Here is a 13,452-nt window from a genome sequence, read left to right on the forward strand (position 1 = left end):
AGCATGGCTTTTCATCAACTTTTATTTGAAACTTCTTCAAAGATCCTGAGGGTCATGGAACAAAAAAGTGGAGACCTCCTGCAGCGACGTACGACAGTTGTGCAAGAAGATACGCCGCCGCATGCCGGGCCTAGTCCGAGTCCTGACCTGAATCCTTTTCAAATGTGGTGGCATGACCTTAAAAAGGCGCTTCACGCTGGAAAACCTTCAAACTCTTCAGATACTTCTTCATCCAATGTATGTATTTGTTTAGATGACACTTTGTGGCCCACTCAGGCCCTAATTCATGCAACGTGTGCACACTGACCTCAAGTGCTCAATCATTCCAGAGTTTTCCTCATGGAGCAGTGAGGCACACACATGGGATGATGAAGAGCATCCCGCTTTTTTTACGCAATACTTCCTAATAGGCTTCTCTCTTGGAGACAAAGTGTCTGTAAGTCATGTGCAACAAGAATGATATGATCCCTGTGTGGATTGGGAACTTGTGTCCTACTTAGACAACACTGTTGCTTCATTGGAACACTAATTACTCGATGTCTCGCTTGGCCGTTGTCAACCATCTGTAGTTGGAAAAAAGCAATTTTGAAATGTGAACAATGTGAACAATAATAATAGAAACCAAATATAGTGCTGACCAACTTAGTGTTGCACTTCCTGTGTTGCACGATGCATGTAAAACACCTGCTCAGGCCCAATCATCTCCAAGAACATGTCATGTTTCCAGCAGCTCTCCAAAAATGTCCAAACTTTGATCTGCAGCCTTTCTGATGGTCCCAACTCTGCAGCACTCTGGAATAGACTTTCCTGGACTGTAGATGTCATCCCTCCACCTCGTCAGCCGGATACATTTAGAGCCACCACAGTCCTGATTGGCAAGGGAGAACCAGCCCATTGTGTTCTGTGTTCTGATTGGCGTATGTGTCCCACGGATGTGTTTCACAAATGATCCAATCCCAGGAACGTTTCAGTCTGGACGGGGCGTCATTTTCAACTGTGATGAATTTTATTCATGAATGGTTGGGCAGCCGCAGTTTTCAGAGAAATGAACATGACGGTGTTCCAGTTGTATCCTTGAACATGAAGGTGTTCCAACTGTATCCTTGAACATTAAGGTGTTCCAACTGTATCCTTGAACTGAAGGTGTTCCAGCTGTATCCTTGAACATGACGGTGTTCCATTTGTATCCTAGAACATGACGGTGTTCCAGCTGTATCCTTGAACATGAAGGTGTTCCAGCTGTATCCTAGAACATGACGGTGTTCCAGCTGTATCCTTGAACATGACGGTGTTCCAGCTGTATCCTAGAACATGACGGTGTTCCAGCTGTATCCTTGAACATGACGGTGTTCCACCTGTATCCTTGAACATGACGGTGTTCCATTTGTATCCTAGAACATGACGGTGTTCCACCTGTATCCGAGAACATGACGGTGTTCCAGCTGTATCCTTGAACATGACGGTGTTCCATTTGTATCCTAGAACATGACGGTGTTCCAGCTGTATCCTTGAACATGACGGTGTTCCAGCTGTATCCTAGAACATGACGGTGTTTCACCTGTATCCTTCAACATGAAGGTGTTCCAGCTGTATCCTTCGACATGACGGTGTTCCACCTTTATCCTAGAACATGACGGTTTTCCAGCTTTATCCTAGAACATGACGGTGTTCCAGCTGTATCCTAGAACATGACGGTGTTCCAGCTGTATCCTAGAATATGACACGGTGTTCCACCTGTATCCTTGAACATGACGGTGTTCCAGCTCTATTCTTGAACATGACGGTGTTCCACCTGTATCCTAGAACATGACGGTGTTCCAGCTGTATCCTTGAACATGACGGTGTTCCAACTGTATCCTTGAACCTGATGGTGTTCCAGCTGTATCCTGTTCCAGTTGAGGAAGGTCTGTTTATGGCGTTTGTTCAAGCCAAGCTTCACACCTAAATTCAGGTGCACTCACACAGGCCATTAGTCTGCTAACTCTTCTAGTGGGATGTTAGCGTCCACACATGTTGCTACAACATCTTCAGCCCCACTTGGAATGGATTCACCACCCTAACCGAGGCATTTCCTTGGAAAGTTACAACTATTTTCTTTGGAAACTTTCAACCCCAGTGAGTTTCTAGGTGCAGCCAAAGCGTCAGGGGGGTGATTCAGTCACTGCAAGCCAGCAGGAGGTGCTAGAGGCTGGATTGTCATGTATGTGGGGTAGGTTCTTACCCCCTGCAAGGTGAATGTGGTTTCCCTCATTTGTATCCCTTTACAAAAAAATGATGTCGTTATTTAAAAAATGATGGCATCTATTCCACGGGACAAAAGATCCACACAGTAATCCCTGTTGGCATTGGCATTGGGAAGACTGGATCACTTGGACTTTTTGGAATAGTTGAAGGTTCCCCTAGAAATGGCACTATGCTGTATATTCATCTCCACAAGCGTTGGTACATACTGTAGTCCATGACCACACGGCGCTTACACCAGTCATGGAGAGATGACACTTACATATACACTTTACTTTGTGTACAATATAATAATAACACAATCATATCATCATGTTGTATTTCTTTTATTGATGCAAATATATGCTGTATCATGTGGGATGTTTGTGTCATGAGATCCAATGTCAAACTGCACTGGCACCACATCATTAGGTACACCTGCACAATATGTGCTTCTTAAACAACAAGTGGCTGATTGCAAAGAAAAAATGATCCTATTTTTGGATCGGGATGTTTCGCCAGTCACAAGACCCCCCATCTACTGAACTGGACTTTACAGTCACTGATCTCCTTCAGATGACAGCGTCTACACAAGATGTAGTCTAGCTGTGTGCTCCTACGTCCGCTCTTATAGGTCACCCTATGTTCCTGCCTCTTCTGGAAGAAAGTATTCACTACAGCCATTTCCATCCTTTTTGCAAAGTCAACCACCATCTGTCCTTCTGCATTCCTCTCCTGGATACCAAACCTGCCCATGGCCTCCTCATCCCCTCTGTTTCCTGCACCAACATGTCCATTGAAGTCTGCACCAATGACAACTCTCTCTCTTCTAGGTGTGCTCTGCATCACTTCATCCAAGTCCAACCAGAATGTCTCCTTCTCCTCCAGCTCACATCCTACCTGTGCAGCATACCCACTAACAACATCGACCATCACACCTTCCATTTCTAGCTTCAGACTCATCACTCAATCTGACACTGTTTTTACCTCCACGACATTCCTAACAAACTCCTCCTTCAAGGTAACTCCTACTCTGTTTCTCTTCCTATCTACACCATGATAGAACAACTTGAACCCTGCTCCTAAACTTCTAGCCTTGCTACCATTCCACCTGGTCTCCTGGACACACAGTATGTCTACCTTCCTTCTCTGCATCATGTCGACCAACTCTCTACCTTTTCCTGTCATAGTTCCAACATTCAACGTCCCTACTCTCAGTCCTATACTCTTGGTGTTCCTCTTCTCTCTCTTCCTACAGACACACTTTCCTCCTCTCCTTCTTCCACCAACAGTAGTCCAATTTCCACCGGCACCCTGCAGGTCAACAGCACCGATGGCGGTCGTTGTTAACCCGGGCCTCGACCGATCCGGTATGGAAGTCATAGACTTCATTCGCATGTTTGATTTGGCAAAAGTTTTACGTCGGATGCCCTTCCTGACACAACCCTCTGTATTTATCCGGGCTTGGGACCGCCACAATAAGACACTGGCTTGTATCCTCTTGGGGCTACATTACATACTTATGACCTTCACACTGCTAGCTTATTGAGCTACTCATGACCTTTACACTGCCAGCTTATTGAGCTACTGTTGATCTTTGCCACTGTTAGCTTATTGAGCTACTCATGACCTTTACACTGCCAGCTTATTGAGCTACTGGTGACCTTTGCCACTGCTAGCTTATTGAGCTACTGGTGACCTCTGACACTTATCTTATTGAGCTACTGGTGACCTTTGACACTGCTAGCTTATTGAGCTACTGCTGATCTTTGCCACTGCTAGCTTATTGAGCTACTGTTGATCTTTGCCGCTGCTAGCTTATTGAGCTACTGTTGATCTTTGCCACTGCTAGCTTATTGAGCTACTGGTGACCTTTACACTGCTAGCTTATTGAGCTACTGTTGATCTTTGCCACTGCTAGCTTATTGAGCTACTGGTGACCTTTACACTGCTAGCTTATTGAGCTACTGGTGATCTTTGCCGCTGCTAGCTTATTGAGCTACTGGTGACCTTTACACTGCTAGCTTATTGAGCTACTGGTGATCTTTGCTGCTGCTAGCTTATTGAGCTATGTGTTTCCTGGTGTTGACTTGTATCTTCTCGTGTGGATGTTTGATGTGATCGTGAGGACTTCTGATCCTGCAAACATTCATGGTTCAAATGTCTCCCGTTTGAATGGAATCTCCAACTAAATGGAATATTTCATCTTTTTATGACTCATTTCTTCTTTCAGGACATTCTTCTCAGCCACGTCGGCCTTTTTGGATGTTTTGGAAGAGATCCATTTCAAAGTGGATTATTTTGGTTCTGATGCGGCCCAGCCCGTCATGTGCTGTCTGATTGGTTAGAGGCCAATCAGCACTGAAACACACACACACACACACGCTGGAGAGGAGACCAACGTTTCATCCCAGTTTCGTTGGTTTCATCCCATTTCACAATGTCAGCATTCATGTGCTCACACGACAAGCAACGAATTCATGTCCTGGTGACATCCAACGGTAAAAAGGAGGTGGTGATGTGTTTATGGAACACGGTCAGCACGTTTCCAATGTCTTCATGAGCATCATTTGGAAAGGGAAGTGGAAATGATTGTTGTGAACGTGCAGGTTTCCTTCCATTGTCAATGATTGCAGTCCAGCTGTGGATGGATGGATGAGTTCATGTGCTGACGTGGATGATTGATCTCATGGCATTTGTCTTCCACATTCACGTCAACAAGCAATGACTTGGCTTCTCGACCACATGGACGCTAACGTCTTTGATGAAGCAAGTCATGTTTGTAGTTGCATCGCATAGAATGAAACATTAGAATTGGACAGGAAGAACAATCCAGCTAGCAAACATCCAACTTTGGAACAAACCTTTCTTCTTCCTTCTTTGCGTTTGCTCTGAAAACACGGAGGGAAAATAGGAGCGCTTCTTTTTCACTTTGGGCTTTCATGTCAAACACCGATAAACGAGTCACACGCCGAGTCGTCCGTGACCCCTTTTGTCCCTTTTGCTACCGTGCTGGAAATTGGAAAAGCAATTTCTCTGTTTTTGTTGTTTAGTTTGAGTCTCTGGAAATAAATGTTGACAAAACAAGTCATTCATGTCGGCTTTATTTTGAAAAGGAATGAACGGATGATACACGGATTCATCCCTTTTGTCCATTTTTCCAATTGTGTCCAAAATAGAACACTGGAAAAATGATTTGTTGTCCGTTTCTTTGTTTTGCTCTGAAAAGAAGTCTTGAAAAAACAGGCCTTATTTAGTTTTTCTTTGTTTGCTTTTAATGTGAAAAGCCAATAAAGGAATGACGGGTGGATTCGTCCTTGATCCGTTTTGTCCGTTGTATAACCGTGCTTGTCCAGCGTTTCTTTGTCTTTGTGAGAAAAGCAAAGGAGTTTTTATTTGTGTGCTGGTGGCCAAGAAGCCTTCAAAGAGCATCTCAGCACTCAAAGCACTCGGCTGCCTTGTGATGGCATCACGTGGCGTTGCTGGAAATGATGCGGGACGATGAAACCTATAAAAGGGACGTCACCGTCAGACACTCACTCTACTTCCGCCTGGAAGAGACCGACATCTCCGTTCTTCACGACCGATCATCCAACCGTCCTTCCTTCTTCCAGCCCGTTTGGTTCTGAGACGACTCTTCAGCGGACAAGATGAGAATGATCCTTCTGCTGGTGCAGCTGGCCACCTGCTGTGCCATCGGTAAGACTCGTCCAAAAGAATCCATCAGATCATAGTCACCTTGGATGAGTGCTAATGCTCTATTGCAGTGATCCACAACCCTCGGTACTGGGCCATGGGCACTTGGTACCCGACAAACCATTTCCATGATTTATTGTGAAAAGTGGTTCTGGCACCTGAGGCTTGTCCATTGTGGTTGTGCTAACTTTATCTCTACTGCTGCTGTCTTCTTTGCTTTGGTTGATTTGAACATGAAGGTTGCGATGGAAAACATCTCATCAATCATCCTTTCACACTCGTTCATTGTCATTCATACGTTTGCTGTTGAAAAGCTTCTCCATCATTGGAGAGAATTGTGGTAACAAGGAAACTGGTTGATAATTTGTAAATTGGTGTTTGTCTCCTTTTTTAAAGATTGCAACCACCTTGGCTGTTCTCATTTTGCTTGGAAATATTCCAGTCTGAAAAGATAAGTTACTAATCTATGTTAACGGGTCTACGATCTCATTGATGACCCTTTTCATTGTTTCCATTTCCATTCCATGACAATCAGTTGATGTTTTTGCCTTAAAATGGTTAACAATGTCAGTGATCTCCTTTTTGGTTCCAGCAGTGAGAAACATAGAATTAAGATTCCTATCAATGATATCATTCCCTTCATCAATTGGGTCTTGTTTTGGAATTTCTTCTTCCAGTTTTGGTCCAGTATTTACAAAATAATGGTTGTAATGTTCCTTGTAAATATGAAGACTGGCAGATGATGACTGAGGCCACTGATGGTGTTGTTATCCAAGTCATTGGTGAATATATTATGGATGGGGGGGGCACAGTGCTCTGGTATTCTACTTGCTCTGATGATTTTAGGATATAAACTCAAACTATACATTGTATCTGTGAAGTCGTCTATTTCCTTGTACTTGTTCAAGATTGAAGAGTTTTATTGTCATGTGCATAGTAAAACAGCAGTTCTACTCTGCAATGAAATCTTATTCTGTTCATTCTCCCAAGAAAAGAAAGAAAACACAAGAAAGAATAAGAACATAAGAAACATAAATACCAATAAATTAAACAACAACAAGAAGAGACATTAATACAAATAAATAATACAAATAAATAAATAAATAAATAAAGTGCTATGAGTGTGTGTGTTGCGTGCGGCGTGTGTGAGTGCTTCATTGAGAAGCCTGATGGCCTGTGTGGGTTCAAAAGGTCAATATTGAAGTCTCCACATATAAAAATAATTATTTGACCTCCTGTATGTCTGTAAACGTTGTCTTAATCCAATCCTCAAACATTCCAATCTTTGACTTTGGAGTTCTATACACGCAACTTATTGACACATGTTTGCTTTTTTCTTTACAGATTTCCATTGTTATACATTCTAAAATGTTATCAATGACAAATGACATATTCTTTACCATTTTGTAGTTCAGATGTTTGTCCACGTATACGGCCACACCTCCTCCATTTGCATTGTTCCTGTTTGCACTCATCATTTCATATCCTTCCAGCTCGAAGTCCATTCCTTTGTTGGCATTGATCCAAGCTTATGAGATTGCTTTTACTTTGAAAGGTTCTTTGAATTGATTCAAATATTGTTTAATATTAGTAAAGTTTGCGTTCAAGCTTCTGCTGTTTATGTGTATGATGGATAACTTGTCGTCGTTGATGAAGATGTTGTTGTATTGCTCCTCCGTATAATAACATATTATTATTAACTATATAACAACATAAACATGTTATATTATTATAATAATAACAACATAAACATGTTATATTATTATTATTATTAACTATATAACAACATAAACATGTTATATTATTATTATTAACTATATAACAACATAAACATGTTATATTATTATAATATTAACAACATAAACATGTTATATTATTATTATTATTAACTATATAACAACATAAACATGTTATATTATTATAATAATAACAACATAAACATGTTATATTATTAATAACTATATAACAACATAAACATGCTATATTATTATTATTATTATTAACTATATAACAACATAAACATGTTATATTATTATTATTAATAACTATATAACAACATAAACATGCTATATTATTATTATTATTAACTATATAACAACATTAACATGTTATATTATTATTATTATTAACTATATAACAACATTAACATGTTATATTATTATTATTATTAACTATATAACAACATAAACATGTTATATTATTATAATAATAAAAACATAAACATGTTGTATTATTATTATTATTAACTAGATAACAACATAAACATGTTATATTATTATTAACTATATAACAACATAAACATGTTTTATTATTATTAACTATATAACAACATAAACATGTTATATTATTATTATTATTAACTATATAACAACATAAACATGTTATATTATTATTATTATTATTATTAACTATATAACAACATAAACATGTTATATTATTATTAACTATATAACAACATAAACATGCTATATTATTATTAACTATATAACAACATAAACATGCTATATTATTATTAACTATATAACAACATAAACATGTTATATTATTAACTATATAACAACATAAACATGTTATATTATTATTATTATTAACTATATAACAAAATAAACATGATATATTATTATTATTATTATTAACTATATAACCAAATAAACATGATATATTATTATTATTATTATTAACTATATATAACAACATAAACATGTTATATTATTATTATTATTAACTATATAACAACATTAACATGTTATATTATTATTATTATTAACTATATAACAACATAAACATGTTATATTATTATTATTAACTATATAACAACATAAACATGTTATATTATTATTATTATTAACTATATAACAACATTAACATGTTATATTATTATTATTAACTATATAACAACATTAACATGTTATATTATTATTATTAACTATAGAACAACATAAACATGTTATATTATTATTAACTATATAACAACATAAACATTTTATATTATTATTATTAACTATAGAACAACATAAACATGCTATATTATTATTATTATTATTAACTATATAACAACATAAACATGTTATATTATTAAGATTAACTATATAACAACATAAACATGTTATATTATTAATATTAACAATAAAACAACATAAACATGTTATATTATGATTATTATTATTTATATAACAACATAAACATGCTATATTATTATTATTATTGACGATATAACAACATAAACATGTTATATTATTATTATTATTAACTATATAACAACATAAACATGTTATATTATTATTATTATTATTAACTATATAACAACATAAACATGTTATATTATTATTATTATTAACTATATAACAACATAAACATGCTATATTATTATTATTAACTATATAACAACATAAACATGTTATATTATTATTATTATTATTAACTATATAACAACATAAACATGTTATATTATTATTATTAACTATATAACAAAATAAACATGCTATATTATTATTATTATTATTAACTATATAACAACATAAACATGTTATATTATTATTATTATTAACTATATAACAACATAAATATGTTATATTATTATTATTATTAACAATATAACAATATAAACATGTTCTATTATTATTAACTATATAACAACATAAACATGTTATAATATTATTATTATTAACTATATAACAACATAAACATGTTATATTATTATTATTATTAACTATATAACAACATAAACATGTTATATTATTAAGATTAACTATATAACAACATAAACATGTTATATTATTAATATTATTAACAATAAAACAACATAAACATGTTATATTATGATTATTATTATTTATATAACAACATAAACATGCTATATTATTATTATTGACGATATAACAACATAAACATGTTATATTATTATTATTATTAACTATATAACAACATAAACATGTTATATTATTATTATTATTATTAACTATATAACAACATAAACATGTTATATTATTATTATTATTAACTATATAACAACATAAACATGCTATATTATTATTATTAACTATATAACAACATAAACATGTTATATTATTATTATTATTATTAACTATATAACAACATAAACATGTTATATTATTATTATTAACTATATAACAAAATAAACATGCTATATTATTATTATTATTATTAACTATATAACAACATAAACATGTTATATTATTATTATTATTAACTATATAACAACATAAACATGTTATATTATTATTATTATTAACTATATAACAACATAAATATGTTATATTATTATTATTATTAACAATATAACAATATAAACATGTTCTATTATTATTAACTATATAACAACATAAACATGTTATATTATTATTATTATTAACTATATAACAACATAAACATGTTATATTATTATTATTATTAACTATATAACAACATAAACATGTTATATTATTATTATTATTAACTATATAACAACATAAACAGGTTATATTATTATTATTATTAACTATATAACAACATAACCATGTTATATTATTATTATTAACTATATAACAACATAAACATGCTATATTATTATTATTATTATTAACTATATAACAAAATAAACATGCTACATTATTATTAATAACTATATAACAACATAAACATGCTATATTATTATTATTAACTATATAACAACATAAACATGTTATATTATTATAATAACAACATAAACATGTTATATTATTATTATTATTATTATTAACTATATAACAACATAAATATGTTATATTATGATTATTATTAACTATATAACAACATAAACATGTTCTATTATGATTATTATCTATATAACAACATAAACATGTTATATTATTATTATTAACTATATAACAAAATAAATATGTTATATTATTATTATTATTAACTATACAACAACATAAACATGTTTTATGATTATTATTAACTATTCAACAACATAAACATGTTCTATTATGATTATTATCTATATAACAACATAAACATGTTATATTATTATTATCAACTATATAACAACATAAACATGCTATATTATTATTAATAACTATATAACAACATAAACATGTTATATTATTATTATTAACTATATAACAACATAAACATGCTATATTATTATTATTATTAACTATATAACAACATAAACATGCTATATTATTATTATTATTATTAACTATATAACAACATAAACATGCTATATTATTATTATTATTAACTATATATAACAACATAAACATGTTATATTATTATTATTATTAACAATACAACAATATAAACATGTTATATTATTATTATTATTTTTAACGATATATAACAACATAAACATGTTATATTATTATTATTAACTATATAACAACATAAACATGTGATATTATTAACTATATAACAACATAAACATGCTATATTATTATTATTATTAACTATATAACAACATAAACATGTTATTATTATTATTATTAACAATATAACAATATAAACATGTTATATTATTATTATTATTAACTATATAACAACATAAACATGTTATATTATTATTATTAACTATATAACAACATAAACATGCTATATTATTATTATTATTAACTATATAACAACATAAACATGTTATATTATGATTATTATTATTAACTATATAACAACATAAACATGCTATATTATTATTATTAACTATATATAACAACATAAACATGTTCTATTATTATTATTATTAACTATATAACAACATAAACATGTTATATTATTATTATTATTATTATTATTAACTATATATAACAACATAAACATGTTATATTATTATTATTAACTATATAACAACATAAACATGTTATATTATTATTATTAACTATATAACAACATAAACATGTTTTATTATTATTAACTATATAACAACATAAACATGTTATATTATTATTATTATTAACTATATAACAACATAAACATGTTATATTATTATTATTATTAACTATATAACAACATAAACATGTTATATTATTATTATTATTATTATTAACTATATAACAACATAAACATGTTATATTATTATTAACTATATAACAACATAAACATGCTATATTATTATTAACTATATAACATAAACATGCTATATTATTATTAACTATATAACAACATAAACATGCTATATTATTATTAACTATATAACAACATAAACATGTTATATTATTAACTATATAACAACATAAACATGTTATATTATTATTATTATTAACTATATAACAAAATAAACATGATATATTATTATTATTATTATTAACTATATAACCAAATAAACATGATATATTATTATTATTATTATTAACTATATATAACAACATAAACATGTTATATTATTATTATTATTAACTATATAACAACATTAACATGTTATTAACTATATAACAACATAAACATGTTATATTATTATAATAATAAAAACATAAACATGTTGTATTATTATTATTATTAACTAGATAACAACATAAACTTGTTATATTATTATTATTAACTATATAACAACATAAACATGTTTTATTATTATTAACTATATAACAACATAAACATGTTATATTATTATTATTATTAACTATATAACAACATAAACATGTTATATTATTATTATTATTATTATTAACTATATAACAACATAAACATGTTATATTATTATTAACTATATAACAACATAAACATGCTATATTATTATTAACTATATAACAACATAAACATGTTATATTATTATTAACTATATAACAACATAAACATGCTATATTATTATTAACTATATAACAACATAAACATGTTATATTATTAACTATATAACAACATAAACATGTTATATTATTATTATTATTAACTATATAACAAAATAAACATGATATATTATTATTATTATTATTAACTATATAACCAAATAAACATGATATATTATTATTATTATTATTAACTATATATAACAACATAAACATGTTATATTATTATTATTATTAACTATATAACAACATTAACATGTTATATTATTATTATTAACTATATAACAACATAAACATGTTATATTATTATTATTATTAACTATATAACAACATTAACATGTTATATTATTATTATTATTAACTATATAACAACATAAACATGTTATATTATTATTAACTATAGAACAACATAAACATGTTATATTATTATTAACTATATAACAACATAAACATTTTATATTATTATTATTAACTATAGAACAACATAAACATGCTATATTATTATTATTATTAACTATATAACAACATAAACATGTTATATTATTAAGATTAACTATATAACAACATAAACATGTTATATTATTAATATTATTAACAATAAAACAACATAAACATGTTATATTATGATTATTATTATTTATATAACAACATAAACATGCTATATTATTATTATTATTGACGATATAACAACATAAACATGTTATATTATTATTATTATTAACTATATAACAACATAAACATGTTATATTATTATTATTATTATTAACTATATAACAACATAAAC

General features: G+C 30.0%; 1 protein-coding gene across 2 annotated transcripts in view; it reads left to right on the forward strand.

Moving 5' to 3' along the window:
• The first annotated feature begins 5,769 nt into the window (after positions 1-5,769).
• Positions 5,770-13,452, forward strand: part of LOC129180073 (uncharacterized) — a 44,910-nt gene continuing 37,227 nt past the window's right edge. The window contains exon 1 of one of the 2 annotated variants that reach the window (XM_054774113.1): positions 5,770-5,919. In XM_054774113.1, coding sequence (XP_054630088.1) covers positions 5,871-5,919 — 49 coding nt within the window. In that variant the 5' untranslated portion in view covers positions 5,770-5,870. The remainder of the gene's footprint in view (positions 5,920-13,452) is intronic. The other variant, XM_054774112.1, reaches the window with a different exon arrangement.

This window comes from Dunckerocampus dactyliophorus, chromosome 4, assembly GCF_027744805.1.
Source record: "Dunckerocampus dactyliophorus isolate RoL2022-P2 chromosome 4, RoL_Ddac_1.1, whole genome shotgun sequence".
In the NCBI taxonomy this organism is placed as follows: Eukaryota; Metazoa; Chordata; class Actinopteri; order Syngnathiformes; family Syngnathidae; genus Dunckerocampus; species Dunckerocampus dactyliophorus.